A 20,808-nucleotide genomic window follows, 5' to 3' on the forward strand; every position below is an offset into this window, starting at 1 on the left:
GTTATATTGCATCAAGTGATATTTTGTTGAACCATATTTAACACTATCAAATTTATGTCATTATTAAGAGTTATTGAAGGTGGTGAGCTGACAGAATCATTAGTATGTCGAACAAAATGCTTAATGGCATTTCTTCCAACTGTACATTCTGAGCTCAAATTCCACTGAGATCAACTTTGCCTTTCATCTTTTCAGGATTAATAAAGTAGATACCAGTTGAGTGCTGGGGTTGATGTAATCGACTAGCCCTCTCTTAAAATCTCAGGCCTTATGCCTACAGTAGAAAGAGTTGTTAGGATTTATCATAGTATCAACCAGACCATCAGAATATGTTATACACCGTTGGTTACAGTGCGCTTCTAATTTTGTCTTGATTGTACCATTCTTTTTTATCTTGATCCAAATTGCTTAACTAAATTGTCTTCCCATTGTTATAGAGGCCTTCCAAGTGGCCTTTTATGATCTCTTGGATACCAGTCATCAACTGCATAGGTCCACCTGTTGTCTATTTACTTTGTGACATGTCCATCCCAGCAGAACTTGTGCTTTTGGTACTCTATGATCACATCATTCACTCTGCTCCATATTAAGATTTATATATATATATATATTCAAAACATAATTTAAATTTAAAGAAAAAAGCAGATAAATATATTTTTTTAGAAATTGTTGCTTTATTTACCTCATTTCTTTCCTGAATAATAAAAATCAGTGCCCCTCCACGTTCAGTTTTGTTTAGGAATTTTCAAAATTGCATATAACAGTTTGGAGATAAACTCTAAAATTTCTTTGCTGAAGGTCGTGCTTATGACAATGATCCAAAGGTTTTAGGATCATTGTTTTCAGGTTTTGGTCATTTAGTTTTCATTTCAGATGTTAAATGATAATTTAAGCATCTGAAATTTTTAATGTCTAATGTTGCAGAAAGAATAGATATGTGAGTTAGATGGATTCTTGATATCATCTATTTCATTTCTTTTATTTTTTTCACATCCTGTTTTGATTGAATTAGCTTGTGTTTCTTTTGAAAACTCATTATTCAAATATATCTATAATTTAGTGCCTTCACTATAAAAAAGAATTTATTATTGAGGTTGAGCTAATTGATTATTCCTTCTCAAAAAATGTTTGGCTTTTGTGTCATTTTATTATCTTTATTATTAAAACCAGTGTTTCATATCCTATCAACATATAGCTCAAGTCCTATTGCAAAAAGACTGTCTTTGTTCATTTTGCCATAAACTGATACCATTTTAGGTACAGCTAACCACTAATTACTGCAGAAACACTGTATAATGTCTTGTTATCTTTCTTTACCAAGTTCAAGTTTTATATGTCTGATACCAACCTTTATACAGATGTTTGACCTCTTAAATTTTCCCCCAAATTATGCCTATTGTCAAAAATATGAAGTACACTTGACAATGTAGTCCCTGATATACAAAGATGGGATAGTCATGATAGAAATGCTCACTCAGGCTGACTTGAGGTTAAACAACAATCCTATGCCTAGGACATAACAATCTTTCACATTGCAGCTCAACTTCAATCAATGTTATTATCCCTACACTATTGAGGACTCAATATAGATATGTTATGAACTATCTGCTTATTATATCTCAGTTTTAAGTATTTCAAGTTCAACAGTTAGAATATTAAATATTATTTATATATCTTCAGTTTTACTTCTGAATTTATTTTTTTTAAATTTTATTTTTTACAAGTTATATTGTTTCTTGTTAAAATGCAACCAAATATTTATTATTTCTTACTGTCAAAGTGATTACTATTTGGTTCTATATACTATCACTGCCATTTTTTCCTGTGGATTAATTTGGCATATTTTAACAGTCTGTTTTTAATTAATACCTAATTATGTATGGCTCCAGTCATTATTTTACCACTGAAAGACTAAAACACTTGATGGCACAATATTAAAAGCAAGTATCTTAATGCCAATCAGAACTGTATTTAATTTTCTTATAAACTTCAGTTCCACATGAACATTCTCTGTGATATGTTCAGCTAGACACATTTATTTGGCAACCAAAATTTCTTTTATGGATTTTCATTTCATCAAATATATACGTGTGTGTGTGTGTGTGTGCAAGTGTGTGTGTATATGCATATGCGTGGGTGAAATTTAATTTATGTTTTAAAATTAATAGGGTTTACAAATCAAAGAGGCGTTTTCAAAAAATTATGAATTGAACTATTTTCAAATGAAAATATTCAATTCTAATATTTCTCAAATTTTGTTTTTATTCATTACTTTTAGTTTTTAAATTAGCTTCTTTTTCTGTTGATTGTTACAAATATTTCATCTATTTCTTTATAACTTTCAATTCAGTTACAATTGAGTAGCCAAAATGGAGAAGTTTTTAGTTAAATACTTTTTTGTTCTGGGTTCAAATCCCTCTATAGATTCTCTACACTTTGCCTATCATTCCTTTCTTGTCAATAAAATTAGTAACAGTCAAACAGGAGTTGGTTGAATTGACTATATCCCCCTACAGATTTGTGGCCAAAGTTAGAAATTCTTATTTCACCTCTTGCTCATATTAGATTACTCAGATTAAAATCTTTAGCATTTACTTTTTCTCATGGGGAGGCACCTTACATAATAATCATCTTATTGAAAAATGTTATAAAAATTATTTTTATTTAAAATTTTTTTTGTTTCTATTTTTAATGTATTTTGTAAATAAATTTAAAATATTCCCCTTCTCCACTCTTCCTCTTTTTAATCTCTATAGTTTTTATCCTTTCTATTATTATTTTTACTACGTTTCTAACCATGTTACTATTTTTGTTTTAAATAATTTCTCTCTTCATCTCTGTGAATAAATAATGTATTTTTCAGACCCACACCATAGAGAAGCCCCACCTGTCCAGATCATCAAGAACCAAATCTTTAGAAGAAAGGCTACAAGAATATAATGAGACACGTGCACGGATATTTAAAGTGAATATTGGTTACTTCTCACTTCTTAAATCCATAGCAAGTCAGAATAAACCCCAATTGGTATCCTCTAGCTGTGCACAAATAGATACTTCAATTACATACAAATTAACATTCTTTATGAGCTTCTTACTAATATAAGCAAACTAAAACCCTTCATTTATTGTGAAAAGCAAGTTATCTCAGTTATAAAAAAAATAGATTTAGAGATACCTTATTAACATTATTTATAGAGTACTGGTTGAAATTGGTAAAATGTTTATACTTTATTTCAGTTTTTTTTTTTTTTTTTCATTTTTGTTATTTTAATTTTTGTTTTACAGTTCTTTTGCTTAAACATTTTTCATATTCATTTTAAATACAAGCATTTTTTTTTTTTTGTCATAAGAAATAATAGCTGTTCCAAGAATTATTTGAGATAACAGCTACATCCTGTCCTAAATAACAATAATCTCTTATGATAAATAATTTGTAAGAGTGGTTCAAGCTGTGGAGGATATTGCTAAAAGAGTTTACATAAAACATCACATTAAATATAAGTTTTAGAGATCATTTAGATTGTTCTTAAGCCACTTTTTTTACCCCACACCCTAATACTTAAAAATCAATTAGAAGAGGCACTTGTAAATGCATAAACTGAAAGATTATGAACTGTTGCGATATTTCACATAAAGTAAAAAATTAAGTTCCTTTGTTTGAATGAGCTTAAGCAATATGGAAAGTAAAACCTGCAAATGATCAAATGGAAATGCATAGATCCATAAACCTTATTAAGAACACTGAAATTTCTACCTCTATACAAAAAAAAAAAAAAAAATTCTTATTTATGCTTGTATCATAAAATATTTCATGAAAGGTAATTAGTAAATAAACACATTGAATAAGGTTAGGGTTGCAGAGTTTGGTCTGTCTGATATAATGCATTTAAATAAACTACAAGTGATATCAGTGTAAAAAAAAAACAGATAGGAAAATGAAGAGATAAAATTGTGTTTACTGAATATAAGATTAGATCGACCAAGCTAGGTAAAAGTAAAGTGTTATGAAGTAGTCAGTGTTGATAACTGGGCTTAAGACAGAGAAAGGAAGATTTAGGTACATGGGATTTGAGTTAGTACTTAATACTTATAACTAAAACTGCCAAAGATGAAAAAACAATTAACAAGAAATGGTCCTTCTACTCTTTATAAAATCATTCTCACAAGGAAATAATTATTGTAATGAACTAGAAATTTTCAGGGTGGGTGTACAGTCAATCAAGTCAACCATTACCTGACTGGTGCTTATTTTATTGATTCTCAGAAGTGTATGTCAACCTTGATAGGATTTGAACTCAGAACATGTGGGGTTAGAACTAAATATTACTAGGTATTTAAGTCTAGCATATTTTTGTCTCTACTACTCTACTATTTTACCCTTACCAGAAAATAAATATTCTTGTGCAAATTATATATTTAATATATGATTACTAGATCCTAACTATTTTCTCTAAATATACCAATCTGAGAAGAGCGAGAGAGAGAGTCTATATCTCGATTGTATGGGATCAGTTTAGTTAACACTTATTTTTAATTGTTACAGGTTTGTTGATGAAGGGAAGATATGTGAAGTGGGGAAAATGCAACTGAAATTAAGTTCTAATTGAAGAAGGATATAGAAAAATATATTTTAGTATGCAGTCTGTAAAGGTGGCACACTGAAGGTGATGAGAAGAGAACATATGTATCAGTTAGTTTTAAGAGGAACAGTCTCTACTTAACTATTTCAAAGATACATAGCCCCATTGTATTTGTGTTTCAAAGGTCAGTGAAAGAACAGTGGCTGGAAAACATTGATGAGTGTAAGCTTATTCAGAAATTAGAGCCTATTTCTTGTAGAGTATGTGTTTTGATGTATATATGTTTGTAGTGTATTGATGCTTTATAAAAGATTAGTTGCTGTAGAAGACGCTACGAAACAATTTAGGCTTCCAAATATTGTTAGATATGTTCTGTTGGAAACAGGTTCTAGATTTTCTGATGGAAAAGTTGATAGAATTCATTATATTCATAACACTTATGTGTAGAACAACTAAAACACTTTTTATCCAAATTTTTAAAATGTTTTTATTTTAAAATATTCTCTGTTTCATGTAGATAATAATTAACAAATAAACAGTCCCGGCTTAGAGTGACTTTAATGTTATATATTTGTCTAAGATCATTAGCATACTTACTACTATTTTCAAAATTGTTTACAAAGTTGACATAAATGACCTGCTTTGATTAACAGATTATTCAACTTGTGGACCATTCTATATCAAATAGTTTTGCTATTATTCAGAATTAATAATGATTGTCTTTTTTGTTCCCCTTTTCTGTAGCACCCTTGAATTTCTTTTTTGTTTTTTTTCTTTTACTTTTGTTCCTTTTTTGTTTTGGTTTACAAAAGATACTTGATTATAAAGCAGTTTTTTATTAGACAAACTAATACATACAGTTGATGCAGCAAGATTTAAATGCATGATCTTATCCTTCATACTGCATCATAACTTGACTGTATCATTAAAGAAAAGCTACTGATTGATTACTCATGGTGATTTTTTACATCAGTAAAATAGATGGGGGTACAATGTCATAATATTCTTGCTTTTTCCAAGAAACATAATTGTAACTAACAGTCAAGAATAAAATGATTTTTAATTAATCATGAAACATATAGTGTTTCTTAACAATGCAATTTGATACAAACTTATAAGAAAACTCTTCTGCATAAATCATTTTGTATCTGATAGTATGTCAAGGACAGGCATTATTTCTATTTTATAGTACTAAATTTACTGCCTGCTATTTTGAATTAAAATAGGTGATGGTTTGTCATTCTGATCATAACAAAATAGTCAATAACAGTACACTGGAGAAGATAAAATTTTTCATCTGTTCTATGATAATATTGATAAAAGGTGGGGCCTAAAAAGATGCCCAATAAATGACCAAATGTAGAGAATATGAAAAATGAAGGATTACAAATTACAAACTGTAAAAATGACAACAATGTAACAAAGCTAGATTTGTGGGTCATAAGCAATTGTTTACTATTTCCTTTTTGCCATAGTGTCTGCTTTATTAAGAATGACCAACAATAATGAGTTCTCATACAGGAAAGAAATAAAATTTAGCTTATATATCATTAAGTATAGAGAGAAATTTATGTGGCTATATGCTGATACTTGTTCATACACACAGATATACATGCAAAAATATCAAAAGCATATGTAAAGTAGTTGACATTAAAAATAGCAATAATAATGATTTCTTTGAAATAGGTACGATGCCTTTTTTATTTTTTTTAGTTTTATAGTGAATCAGTTAAATCACCTTCGGTTGTATTACTGTTACTTCATTTGTTGAAACCAGAGGATGAAAGGTCAAGTTGAATGGAATAGGACTTGAGTTCAGATTCAAAATGAACAACTCTGTGGCATTTTCATCACCTCCTCAACTCAAATATTAATACTAATGATAATTATGAACACGTTTACAATAACAACTGAATGTTCTATGTTGGTAGTCATTTAAATCCCTGTTGTTGATAAATTGAAGAAGTATGTAAAAAAATGTATCCCTTTTGAAGATTCAGTAACTTGTAAGGTTTCATAGTGAATATGTTAAGAGTAAAGAAGTTTTTGTGAATTATTTCTAATTTCTGTTCATTTTATTTAAAGGTCTTAATAATGCTACATGTAGATGTGACTGGTCATTGATTCAGAGAAAGTAAATGGGGTTGGAGTAGGAGTCATAAAATAAAACAATCAGTTTTAGCTTGTTCTTCTCATGCAAAAACTTTAAAAGTATAGAAAAACAAGAAGTACGACATATGTTATAGAATTGTGGAGGAATTATTTTGTTAATATGTATCTTGACTGTATGTAAAAGACATACCATTGACTCTCTCTGTCTCACACACACATACACAGAGAAATGTAATAAGTTTGCAAAATCAAATAATTTATGATTTTAATATCAGTTTACAAGAACAAAACATTCAATTCCCATTAAAAATATATTTTAGTGTAGATAAATAACATTTTCACTTTTTTTTTTTTACAAACTTTTGCTTTTGGTTGTTTTCTATTGTTTTGTGAAACTTTCGCATGAATTGCTGGTAAAACGCTTGCATGTATTTACTGCTTAAATAATCTTAATCATTCATCCATGAAATAGTGTAGCAACCCTACAGTAAGTCTTATCAAGTAAAGTTCTGAACCTTGATGTCCCATGTTTGTGGCACACTTTGAAACACTTGCTATTGTCTTCTGAATTTATGAACAAGTCATATAAAATCTCTGTACAAGTCATTGAGGACAATTATCCATCAACCAGACATCACGCTCCACCAAAGAACTATAGAGATATGTTGAGGGCATTTTAGGTATTAAATTTGGAAAAATAAATTATGTTCTGAAATAGATTAAATGGAATCTGCTATCCTTATTTACTGCTTGTGTGAAGGAGAAAGAGAAAGAGAATTAACAGATTATCAGTATATTACTTAAGATAGATTTGTCTTTATATGCTAAAAGTTTTCATGATTTGCATAATTAAATGACAGGTACTTTTACAATGTCATATGAAATACTGACTTCGAGCAACTGAATCTTATCTGCATCATATGATAAGTTTTAACAAATTATTTTTATTATTTCAATTCTTATGTTTTAAGACAATATCTATGCATATCTGCTGTTGCATAATAATTCACAGTGAACTTATGTTTGCATTAGTGAGTATACACAAATACAAATATATACATTCCCTCCATCATTGGAAAATGAATGTAAAGTAATATCTAGATTACTCGATACATTAGGACAGGTAGAGTCTATTATTTTATATTATCATTATTTCAACATGCAAGATATATGTATATATACAAGGATTGTCCTGAAACTAATGCAAAAGTAGGCATACCTTTTTTTATTAACTATCAGAGGTTGTTCAAATTGATCATGTTAGTCGAGTAACTCTTCTTCCATAAAAAAGTACAACTCAACATAGTCACTGTGTTTGCACCATAATTGAACTCATCTCTTGAATTCTCATTAAAAAAATTTCAGATGTTATACCCACTACATCACAGCTAGTTTCACCTCATCTGTGTCATTAAATCATTGTATACCTTCGTTGGACCAAACAGGTGGAAATCAGAAAGCACCAGATCCAGGTTGTACAGCGGATGAAAGACCACTGACCAGCTCAGTTTGCTGATTGCCTGGTCCATTGCTAAAGATGTGTGTGATTGCACAATGTTATGATGAATATAGATTGTTTCCAAAATTCTTGTTCAGTCCCTTCTTCCTTATGACTTCTTTAAGCGTTTTCATGGTGTCATTGTACTGCTCACTCTTCATGGTAAAACCTTGTTCCAGAAGAAGACGCTGTCATTATGACATTCTGTGCTAATCACCTACTCTTGAACCATTTAGGCCTTGGAAAACAGGAATGGAACCATTACATAGACTAAGCTTTTTCTCCTGGATCATAAAGTTACACCCACATTTCATTCCCACCCACCCATTGGTTAAACAAACATCTTCATTGGCTTCAAATGCTTCCAGCACTGTGCAGATTTCTATCCTTCTTTCCTTCAAATTGGGTGTCAGTTGCTGAGGTAGCCACTTTGCACATACTTTCCAATACCCGGTCTTATACCATTTTCTGCAATGCATTGTGACCACATCCAGTTGTGCAGCAAGCTCACAGAATGTGACTCGTCTCTCTGCAAATCAATTCCTGTTTTCACTGGTGATTCATGCCAATCGTTGCAGTTGATAGTCTCCCACTGTGTGGTTTGTCTTCAATACTGCTTTCCTCTCCTTTGCTCTTGGCAGTGGTGTCATCTCTGTAAACAACCTCTGGCCTTCTATGGATGTGAGACAGCCTGGACTCCTCTTTTGTCAAGAACTCAATGACAGCATGTTGCTTCTGCTTGGAACCCATTATTTACTGCAATGAAGAACAGGAAGAAAATATGCTATAGAGGAAGATATACTCTACTCACATATGCAATTTGAATAACCTATGTCAATTACTATAAAAGTTATGCCCTCTTTTGCATTACTTTGGGTAACAATCTTCAAGTACACACACACATAGTGTATATATAAATGCTAAAATAAGGTTATTTTACAAACATACACACATAACATTTTAAAATTAAATTTTAAATTAAATCCATTCCATAAATATTTGAAAATATCTTACCCATTATAAAGAGATTATCAACATTAGGTAACATCTTAACAGCTAAATAGTAAAATATTAATTTGTTGGTGATGATAGTGAGGTGTTTTCCTTTTTTAAATTACTTAATTTTCTGGTGTCTGTCACTATCCAAAGGAGCAACATTAGTTTATTTCATAGGTGTTATATGAGCTGTGCTCAGTTCAGCAGTTATCCATCTGTTGTTGAGAGTTTTTTTTCTGTCATGTTATTACTGGTATCCTTTGTATTTTTCCCAGCATCTTTAATTTTCCCACTTATATACTTTATTTGTATCACAATATTAAGAGGTTTTAGCTTAAGATAGAGGGTTCTTTTTCTTTTCTTTTTCTTTTTTTTTTTTTGTGGTGTTAGGAAGGGATTGTATCCATAACCTTTGCAGGTTCTCCAAGACTATTCAGATTTATGTGGTTGATGATAAGCACTTGAACCGCTGCAATTGGATGTCTGTAGATAAGAAGATCACATTCTTGAAACTCAGAAAATGGTTTTAAAGACCCACTAAAAGTGAAGAATAATCAATTAACTTAGTCACTGTAATATTGATATTTGCTTCAAGCCTTGAGGCATGTAAACAAAAATTCAACTTCTTGAGATTTGAATGTAGAACACTGTGTCATGGAATTTTTTAATGTAACTCTAGTAGTCTAAATTTCTAAATTATTTCGCCTATATCTTCATTTTCTTGGTAATTGAAATAATTTTTTAGAGCTACAAACAGAAACAAAGGATATGTCTGTTGTAAGTAAAATAAAATGTCTCTTGCCTTATACTAGATAATTTTGCTGAGCAGAACCATTCTACAAATAATTATCAACAATTATTTTTTAGATTAGAAGTCAGATCATTAGTGATATCAAAAGGAGAATAAAATGTTGTTATATCTTTCATAGGATCAATGAAATTATTAGTTCAGAAAATTGAACTATTCAACTGAAAATTAAATCCAAGCCAAAAATTCTCTTTACTTAAGTTACCATTATTCTATCTGATCTATTATAATAATAATTGTTTTCTTTGATTTAAAAATATGTAACCTGAGATCTTAGAAAATGAAATGACAAATTTCAATGTTTGTGGAATTTTTTGTTTCTCATGTTTCAGTCAAACATGGTCAGTTAAATTTATTTAGGAGAAACTAATATTATTGCAGGTTTTTAAAATTATATCTAAAACCTTTTCAATTCTTTCTATTTCTCTATTGTATTTTTAAAATACTTTTAAAATCTTCTATAATAGCTATTGCATTGATATATTCTTTGTATTTTATTACTATGTATTCTGTAAGTATACTGGCAAATAGATACATTCTTGGAATGGAAATATATAACTAAAGTAATTGAGGTATCCAGAAGGTGACACAATAATTAATCTTAGCCAACATAACAGCTACAGTTATTTCTGCTAATCTAGAATGCAGTTTATATAGAACCTGTTGATATTAGCTGTGGTCAAGGCTGTTCAAATTTATGATGCGAATAGCCTAACCATTTACAACACTGATTTCAGAAAACCGGCTAACCACCTAATTACTGACAACCAGGTGAGCATGCAAGACAGATAGACTTCACATACACCAGGAAATGGGATAGACAGATGATTGTGAAAATTAAGTCTTTCCATTGACGAAAAATGAACCACTCAGTATAGACTAACGATAAGCAGCTTCGGAGTTATATTGAAGCTGAAAGCTCTCTCTGCTAGACATAAATTCAGAAAAGTTCTTAATGATGTATATATGTCAGAACAGTTTGCCACTGATGTATATATGTCAGAAGAGCCACTGATCAGATCTGGTACCAACCAGATTGAAAGTTACATGATAGTCGAATGGTACAGTAGACAGAATTATAAAAGCTTAGAGTCAGGCCAGGAAGGATTGAAAGAAAGAGGGGAACACTATCAGATAACTGGAAGAGAAGATAGATGTCAGGTATATTTAATAAGGAGAGAAGTTGATTAGGAAGGGAATTAGCTTAGATATGATGCAGTTGGGGTTTGTACCAGGACAGTGTACTACTGATATCTGCTTCCTAGCAAGACAACAATGAGAGAAGTTCTTGTTTTGAGCAAGTCACTCTACCTGGCATTGATTAATTTGGGGAAGGTCTTCCAGAAGGTATTACAATATATAATCAGGTGATCTTTAAGAAAGTTAGATATAGATGAGCAGTGTGTGAAAGTAAAGCAAACTATATACAAAGATACTGTCAGTAAGTTATGAATTTGCAATGAGTTCAAAAGGAATTTAGTATGCTGTAAGTTTTGTCAAGGCTTGGTTCTCATCCCTTTCATGCTATTATAGTTCTTCAGGTCATAACAGAGGAGTTTAAGATTTGTTTCATGGGAACTCCAGTATGCCAATAACTTAGTTCTCATAGCTGAATCTGTAGAATATTTAGAGGATTTTCAAACTCAGAAACATAGCCATGGGACACCACAAAGTAAATCTGGTGAAGAGATGGCAAGTGACTGAATCAAGTCACAAGAAAATATGCTGGAGAAGATTTGTTCAACCCTTGTTAGCATGAAAAACATGAAAATGCTGATAATGCTTATGCATATGATATGATGTACACCCTTAATTCATTAGGTTGTAGAGGCACCACTTAAACATGCTTTTACTCTAAATTTTATACATGTGTTGCCATAGTGTACATGTTTTATGACTGGGTACTTCACCTATCAGCAAACATGAGTCAACAAGAGCATCTATAGGATTACTTGATATACTTGAAATAACCACCAGATTTCTCTCAAACCATATTCTATCATTTTAGGTTATGTGCAACTGGAATGCAAATTAGTTTTGATTATTTTCAATTATGATGTAAGATTGAGGGTATACTTGAGTCATATATTTGATTGAATGTTTCCATGGGGTCTTTTCGGGTGTTCATCATAATTTTTTCCTTGAGCTCTTTGAAGGTTTCTTTACTGTTTTAGATTTTATTTGTGGAATCTTATGTTTTGCATATGCAGGTTCTGTTGTAATGCTTTCATTGGTTTGTGGTAGATCATCTTTTTATTTATTGTCAGTTGTTTTATTTTCATTATGTATCTTTGGAAATGTGCTGTGCGTGAGAAGACCCGGCAAGCCAAGTAAGATCGTTGCCAGTGCCCCTGGACTGGTTCTTGTGCGGGTGGCACATGAGATGCACCATTTTGAGCGTGGCCGTTGCCAGTACCGCCTGACTGGCTCCCGTAGGATTTTCGAGCTAGATCGTTGCCAGTGCCCCTGGACTGGCTTGTGCGGGTGGCACATAAAAGACACCATTTCGAGCGTGGCCGTTTTCGTGCGGGTGACACGTAAAAGCACCCACTACACTCTCTGAGTGGTTGGCGTTAGGAAGGGCATCCAGCTGTAGAAACTCTGCCAAATCAGACTGGAGCCTGGTGTTGCCATCCGGTTTCACCAGTCCTCAGTCAAATCGTCCAACCCATGCTAGCATGGAAAGCGGACGTTAAACGATGATGATGATGATGATGATCTTTCTGTGAGTTAGTTCTGTTTCAATTTTTAGCATCTTGTTATTGCTTATTGTACATTCACAAATGTTCACAGTCATATTACATATTTTTCCTCAAGAGACAAGCATTTCTATTCAGTGTTGACCTATGAGAGGACACCATATGTTACTTTATTTTCACATCATGATTGCAATGTGCTCACACTACTAAATTCATTATATATCCTGACTTGGCCAGTCATACTTTTGTTGCTCATTGATTGATTTATGTGTATAGAGGATTTGTTTTTAAAATGGCATTTGGTTTTATTGTAAGTTCAGTCGTTTCATTTTATTGTGTCTGTATTCAAAAGTTCATTTCATTTTGCCTTGTTGCTTGAAGAGATTATTTGTTCCTTATTCTTTCATACATGCTATTTAAATAGTATATTTATGTGTAACAATCACATATAATACACATAAGATTCAGTTGTAATTAGTGAGATCAGTTTGTTATATTTATATTCAAAAGTTCCATACACTTCTGAGTCAAAAGGTTGGTGGCAAGAAGGGCATCCAACACTGCTTCAGAAAAAAAAACTCATCCAACCCATGCTAGTATGGAAAATTAGATGTAAAACACTGATGATTATTTTGTGTGTAATAATCACATGTAATACATAAAATAAGTGTCATGTGTACTTACTGGAATCTTTATTGTATTACTTTCTTTGGGTTACTTTTTTTAAATTTTGGCATTGAATTTGTTTTTGTTGCTTCTACTAGTTGTGTTGTTGTTATTGTTTGCCATGAGTGGTTGTCTGTAATAGAGCTCCAGAGAAAAACTGGATGTTGCAGAGAGATAAGCATGAGCCACAAATGTGGTAGCAAAGAATACACCAACAAAAATAGAAAAAAAATTAATAGATCATCAGGGAAAAAAATTATGACAACTGAAATTGAATAGCCAGTTGTAAACATGGACATTTACAGTTTGACAAATACATGAGGAAAAGAAATGGTGATTACCAAAATTTTAAAAGCAAAAACAATAATAATAGCAATACATCTTTTGCTAATGATATGTTTTCAGAGGGAAAAAGTAGACATAGATCAATTCCTCCCAAAAGACATATAGAGTAAGTATGTCATATAACTAAGACATGTAGGAGAGGTATGTAACTAAAGACTTTGCCTCCTTACCAAGCAATTTCATCAAAGAAGGAACAAGGGAGGCAAATATTCTCTGTTTCTCAGCATTTTTATAGGCAGAGCATACAAATATGTGAATGGCCTTAAGACTGTGGATGAGGTGAGAAAATATAGAAATGGTGTATCATAAACCTGCCCACTAGCCGATACTACAGTGTATGGGAAAATGAAGCACAAGGGTCATGATCTAAAGATGTTAATATAGGCATTGAACCCTTGATTTGACATCATTTTTTCAGTACATTACAGACAGGTGATGAGTGTGGGAATGATATACCACAAACTGTAGTCAAGTGACCACCAAAGGCTACAAAGATATCCTAAAGTTGTACTGCATTGTGGGAGCAAATAAGAAAGGCAATCACAGTGGTTGTGTTGTGAGAAAGCCTAGTTGTTGCACTTGTGGGTGTAAAGCCCACATAAAGGCTTTCTGCTTGAGAAGGAGGAGAGGAAAGTTATCAGCAAGTAACATCAGAGGCAGCAATAACAATAGCAGGCAGGCACTATAAACTTCTGAGGATATGCAGGGCAGAATAATTTGCTTTGTCCTCAGTGTTAAAGGGTCCAATGCGAAAGTAGAGCTCTAAGAAGCTAACAGGTCTCCTTCATCAGCAGAGAGCCAACCACAAGGTACTACCAGGATGCCACATTATCTTATAAAATTTTGCTAAAATGAAAAGTGCTCAGGAGCAATTGTGGAAAGCTCTGCTTATGGAAGTGATTGGAACAGAAGATGGTCATGGTTGCAAGGTACTTGACCTCATCTAGGTGGTGGCTCCTCTTTGTGTTGGTAGATTGCTCTTTTTTGTTTTATTTGTATTTTTAATGTCTTCAGATGTTGTATTATGGTTTTTCCCCATACTCCGTTTACATATATAATATCCACTTGCACAGACACACATATATGAATGAGTTTGGTTGGTAAATACTGAAAAGAAGCTCATCATATGTGTGTATAGATGTGTTTCATACAAAAAAAGTATTGTTTGTCTACAAACTCCTATGTAGACATCTAACTTTGCTTGGTGGCAGGAAGTGCATCCAATTGTAATAAAACTTACTTCAGCAAATCCTGTCTGACCCATACTTGTATGAGTCAGATATCAAAACAATAATATATATATATATGTATATATATATATTTATGCATAATCACATATCTTGTAACTTCTTTTGTTACACACGTCGTATATTAAATTATAGACCCTCTATATATGCCTTTTATCATAATCAGTTCCTTGTTTCAGCTCATGTCAATAGCTGCTTAATCAAGATTTGTTTTGAATTTCTTTACTCACAGTTCGGAATTATTTTATTGATTGATCACTGCTTTTTATAGTTCTGCTTGTGCATGATATTCTCAATAAGTATATTGGTATCTATAATTTTGTTTTGTAATAATTTCATTCTTTCTTGAAAGAAGGATCTCAGCAAGTTATAAGAAATATTTTTTTCACTTATTCTCTGGACCTGTTTTATGGTATGCATCAAAGTTGTGGCATGTGCTATTTAACATCTATCACTATTTGGAGTGTATAAAGTTTGCTTGGCTTTCGATTTACCAGTTATAGAAATGATCATCTTGGTTGCTATTCTTTCTTTTTCATCTTTTAGGCTTGTAGCATTTCATTGGGATCAAAAGATAAATGAATTTCTATCTCAGTAAACCCAATGAATTAAAACTCAGAAATCATATTCTCTGATAAGTTTTTCTAAGTTTCTTTGAATTTCCATGGTATTTTCATTATTTTTGGTAAAAATAAATTATTATTAATGCAATAAAACATCTGAGTCTTCACTGAAACTCACTTTATTGTTTCCAAGTTTCGTATCTGTATTTTTATGTTGGTATCAGTTGATAAAGCGTCAAAAAGTTGTCATCTGTTTTCTAATCAATATATTCAATTATGCAACTTGATAGATTTCTCTGCAAAAGCTCACTTTTTACTATTAACAAGACAATACTATACAAAATTGCATTAATAATATATAACTGCTTTCATTTGTTAGCCACTGATTCTTGAAAGTTATTTAACCATTTAGCATTCAGATTACTCTGTCAAATGTAATGCTTATTTATTTACATTTTTTTTTTAAATTAATCATTTATTACATTGTAGCTTAGAGATTTTGAAGATGTGATTGTTTATTTTTAGAATGACATTGCAGGGTAGATGTGAGATGCTGGAGATGGCTAGTTTGAACATAAAACAAGTATACTATTTGGGTCAGATATGGCCAGTTTAAATGCTAGAGAGTTAAGTTTAATCTATTACATCTCCAAACTACATCCAGCTTTTCTAACTTCAAGCAATTGTACCATTCTATAAATCTTGTTACTATTCATTTATTAGATTGAAAACATAAGCAAATGGCATCATTAAAAAAAATTTACAATTATTTTAGGCGGTTCTATTGATGTTAACTGCCATCTGATAAGGCCACTTTTTCAAAAGTAATTTTATATCACTAAATATATTTCATAAAATATCACTCAAAAGAAACTCTTAAAATTTTTTAAAAGCAGTTTCAAATTAAACACCACTACTCTTGTAACTTTTTGTTTATTTTTATGGCGGGAAGTCTTCAGATTTCTATGTTTTAATTACAAATGTATATAGAGAAATATAAATAAATGCATCTAAAAATAGCAGTTAGTTGAAAAGATAGACCTTAAATAAAACTAAATCAACAGAAATATATCCAGTTTAATGGTTTTTCTCTCGGGCATTTTTTAAAAAGGCTGCACTCATACTGTCATAAGTTGCATTGACCATTCAGAAATGATATATTTAGCCCTTCAGAAAGTTACACTTAGTCCCTGAAAAGACTGCAAGCTCCCTATCTCTGACATAACCCATTTTATATCATCACAAAAAACTTATATTACTAATGCACTTTAGGTTTCAGCAATATTATATCTTGAGTGTTGAGGAGGTGGGGTATAGCCTAATAATTCTTGTTTTTTTTCTGTTTTTGCATTTTTATTTTGACAGAATTTCAAGTTTGCCCATTGTTTATTTAAATTATAATATTCCTTTCATCATTTAACCTAGTTACAACTAAACCCATCAAATCTGAATATCTAGGATTACTAACTTTTTTTCTTTTTACCATTTCCTTTTTGAATAACTTAATGATAAATGACTTTTAACTGCTTTGATCCCAGTCAGTTGTTAAGGGTTTTTTTGTTTCTTGTTTGTTTGTTCTGTTGTTTTTTTTTTCTGAATAATTTGTATCAATTTTTGTGTTTTAATTTTATATATATTCTTCTTTGTATAAGTAGGTTTGTTTATATTTTGATTATTTATATACTGTTGGAACATTCCTTACATTTAACATTAATGTGTTGTATCAACAAATTAAATGATGCATAAGTAATGTTATTCTTTGAAGCACAACATAATGGTTTGAGCAAACATAGTCAATTCTTCCATAAATGTATGTGTATGCATGACAGGGACAGAGAAATAGTAGATTGACTGGTTAATAGATTGCCTTTCATTACATTTTTCCTGGAATATGGCATATATTATTTAGCTAGCGTCATTACAAAAAGTAAAATGGTGCACCTCTTTTATTTCTTCTGCCAAGATTTTTGTTACTTAAATTTGCTTAAGTTAGTTTAAAGGAGATATGAAAGATTCTCTGAGAGAAAGTCATTAGATTTGGTCAGTGTATTGGATGTAGAAGTTGGCTGATATAAATATATATTTCATTCAGGTTCACGACACTGCTTACCCCCATCCCAGGGTTACACGGGCCCACTCCTCCCACACTGTCAGGATTGGCACTCTCAACGTCGGCACGCTGAAAGGTAGGTCTGGTGAGATTGTTGAGATGCTTGAACGGCGACACGTAGATCTGTGCTGCATCCAAGAAGTAAGATGGAGAGGAGGTTCTGCGAGGTTCCTCACAGGCAAAGAACACAGGTACAAGATTTTCTGGGCAGGAAACACTGACGGGGTCGGGGGCGTAGGAATACTTCTAGCAGAGAAATGGGTTGATAAGGTAATCGAGGTAGTTAGAGTATGTGACAGAGTACTTAAGATTAGACTAGTGCTTCATCATAGGCTAGCTACTGTCATCTCAGCCTATGCCCTTCAACCAGGGCTACCGGATGGTCTGAAAGACCAATTCTATGACACCCTCTTGCAACCTACCTCGTCGACAAGGGACAGAGACCTTCTCTTTGTGGCTGGTGACTTCAATGGTCATGTCGGACGTCGTGCTGGAGGCTACCATGGCATACATGGAGGCTATGGCTTCGGTTCCCGCAACGAGGAGGGAACCAGACTGCTGGAGTTCTGTGATGCAACCAATCTTATGGTTTGCAATACCAACTTCAGGAAATCTGCCTGTCACCTAATCACCTACCAATCCGGCAGACACTCTAGCCAAGAGGGAGGCTTATAAATGCCAAATCCCTCCCTGGCGAAGAATGTACACCCCAACACAGATTAGTAGTCAGCGACTTCGAGATCAAGGCAATATGGGTGCCCAGAAGTAGACCGGCTTGGAGGAGAAGGGTATGGAAGCTTAAAGACCCTGCAAATGGACAGAGACTTAGAGACAAGTTACTTGAAGCATTTGACGAAATAGAAGGGGATATAGCATCATACAACGGGGAAGACAATTGGAGATTTCTGCGGGACAACCTGTTGAGAGCCACCAACCAGATCTGTGGCTGGTGTAAAGTCCCCTCTCGACCCAGAGTAACGTGGTGGTGGAACAAGGAGGTAGACGGGGCTATTAGACAAAAGAAACAGGCTTGGAAGGACTGGAAGAACGGTGGTAGCAGGGAATTGTACCAATCTGCCAGAAGGGAAGCTAGGCGACAGGTTTATTTAGCCAGAGGGGAGGCAGATAAGAAAAGGTTTGCCAATGTTCTGCGCCGTGAGGACCAAAGACTCGAGGTATTTCGTGTTGCAAGACAGTGTAGGAGAGAGAATAGTGATGTCGTAGGAGAGAAATGTGTTCGCATGGATGATGGTACGCTTGCACTAAATGAGGCTGCAAAGAAAGAGGTCTGGAGATGCCACTACGATAGATTGCTTAATAAAGAGAATGAATGGGAGAAAGAGAGCCTGCTGTATGTCGACCCAACAGAGGGACCAGCTATCCGAGTTGACAGTATCAGGGTAGATAAAGCAATTAAGAGTATGAAGACAGGGAAAGCCCCCCGCCCATCAGGAATCACTGCAGAGATGCTCAAAATATCCGGCAGTGTTGGCTACAGCCTAGTCACCCGTATTACGAACCAGGTGATACACGAAGGAGTCATACCCAATGACTGGTGTAGCAGCACCATAGTCAACTGCTACAAAGGTAAAGGTGACGCTTTAGATACAAATAATTACAGAGGCATCAAGCTGTTAGATCAGGTTATGAAAGTTACGGAGAGGGTCATAGCCCAACTAATTAGGGAGCGAATCAATTTAGATATGCAGTTTGGGTTCGTGCCAGGTAAAAGCACCACTGATGCCATATTTCTAGTGAGACAGCTGCAGGAGAAATACCTAGCCAAGGATAAACCTCTGTACCTGGCCTTTGTTGACATGGACAAAGCCTTTGACAGGGTCCCCCAATCCCTTATCTGGTGGTCAATGAGGAAACTTGGGATAGAAGAATGGTTAGTGAGAGCTGTGCGAGCCATGTACAGAGATGCTGCCAGTAAGGTGAGGGTTGGAAATGAGTACAGTAATGAATTCCGGATAGAGGTAGGAGTCCACCAAGGTTCCGTCCTCAGCCCCCTCCTATTTATCATAGTCCTCCAGGCGATCACAGAGGAATTCAAGACAGGTTACCCCTGGGAGATCCTCTATGCTGATGACCTTGCACTAATTGCAGAGTCACTATCAGAACTAGAGGAGAAGTTTCAGGTGTGGAAGCAAGGACTAGAATCGAAGGGTCTTAGAGTCAACCTAGCTAAAACCAAAATCCTAATAAGTAGGAAGGTAGATAAAACACAAACCCCTTCAGGTAGATGGCCCTGCTCAGTATGTAGAAAAGGAGTAGGTAGTAACTCTATAAGATGTACCCGGTGCAAGCTATGGACACATAAGAAGTACAGCAATATCAAAGGCAGATTAACTACGAAGTTAGTTTTTGTATGTGGCAGATGTTCAGGTGCAATAAACACTGTAAACAAACAGGAAACAACTTCTATCTCATTCCAGGGAGAAAAACTAGAGGTAGTCGATAGCTTCTACTATCTGGGTGACCAAGTTAGGAATGAAGCCAGTATGCTCCACTGGATGTGTAATGTCAATGTGCATACCCGTCAGAGTGTAAGTATCTTGAGAGAAAAGCTGAGCATAAGAAGCATCAGTTGTGGTGTGCAAGAGAGACGATTGCGCTGGTTTGGACATGTGGTGAGAATGAATGAGGATAGCTGCGCGAAAAAGTGCCACACCCTAACAGTTGAGGGAACCCGTGGAAGAGGTAGGCCCAGGAAGACCTGGGCTGAGGTGGTGAGCCAAGACCTTCGAACATTGGGCCTCACCGAGGCAATGACTACTGACCGAGACCTTTGGAAATGTGCTGTGCGTGAGAAGACCCGGCAAGCCAAGTGAGATCGTTGCCAGTGCCCCTGGACTGGTTCTTGTGCGGGTGGCACATAAGATGTACCATCTTGAGCGTGACCGTTGCCAGTACCGCCTGACTGGACTTTGTAGGGTTTTCAAGCGAGATCGTTGCCAGTGCCCCTGGACTGGCTCTTGTGCGGGTGGCACATAAAAGACACCATTTCGAGCGTGGCCGTTTTCGTGCGGGTGACATGTAAAAGCACCCACTACACTCTCTGAGTGGTTGGCGTTAGGAAGGACATCCAGCTGTAGAAACTCTGCCAAATTAGATTGGAGCCTGGTGTTGCCATCCGGTTTCACCAGTCCTCAGTCAAATCGTCCAACCCATGCTAGCATGG

At 34.0% G+C, this 20,808-nt stretch overlaps 1 protein-coding gene across 26 annotated transcripts in view; it reads left to right on the plus strand.

Moving 5' to 3' along the window:
- The window catches only part of LOC106880470 (uncharacterized), a 159,321-nt gene that overhangs the window by 97,335 nt on the left and 41,178 nt on the right, over positions 1 to 20,808 (plus strand). For 14 of the 26 annotated variants that reach the window (XM_052967005.2, XM_089350629.1, XM_052967004.2 and 11 more), the window contains one exon: positions 2,864 to 2,965. The exons of the other annotated variants lie outside the window; for them this stretch is intronic. In XM_052967005.2, coding sequence (XP_052822965.1) covers positions 2,864 to 2,965 — 102 coding nt within the window. The remainder of the gene's footprint in view (positions 1 to 2,863; positions 2,966 to 20,808) is intronic. 26 annotated transcript variants of the gene reach the window in all.

The sequence above is a fragment of the Octopus bimaculoides genome, chromosome 4 (assembly GCF_046866305.1).
Source record: "Octopus bimaculoides isolate indiv1 chromosome 4, ASM4686630v1, whole genome shotgun sequence".
Lineage (NCBI taxonomy): Eukaryota > Metazoa > Mollusca > Cephalopoda > Octopoda > Octopodidae > Octopus > Octopus bimaculoides.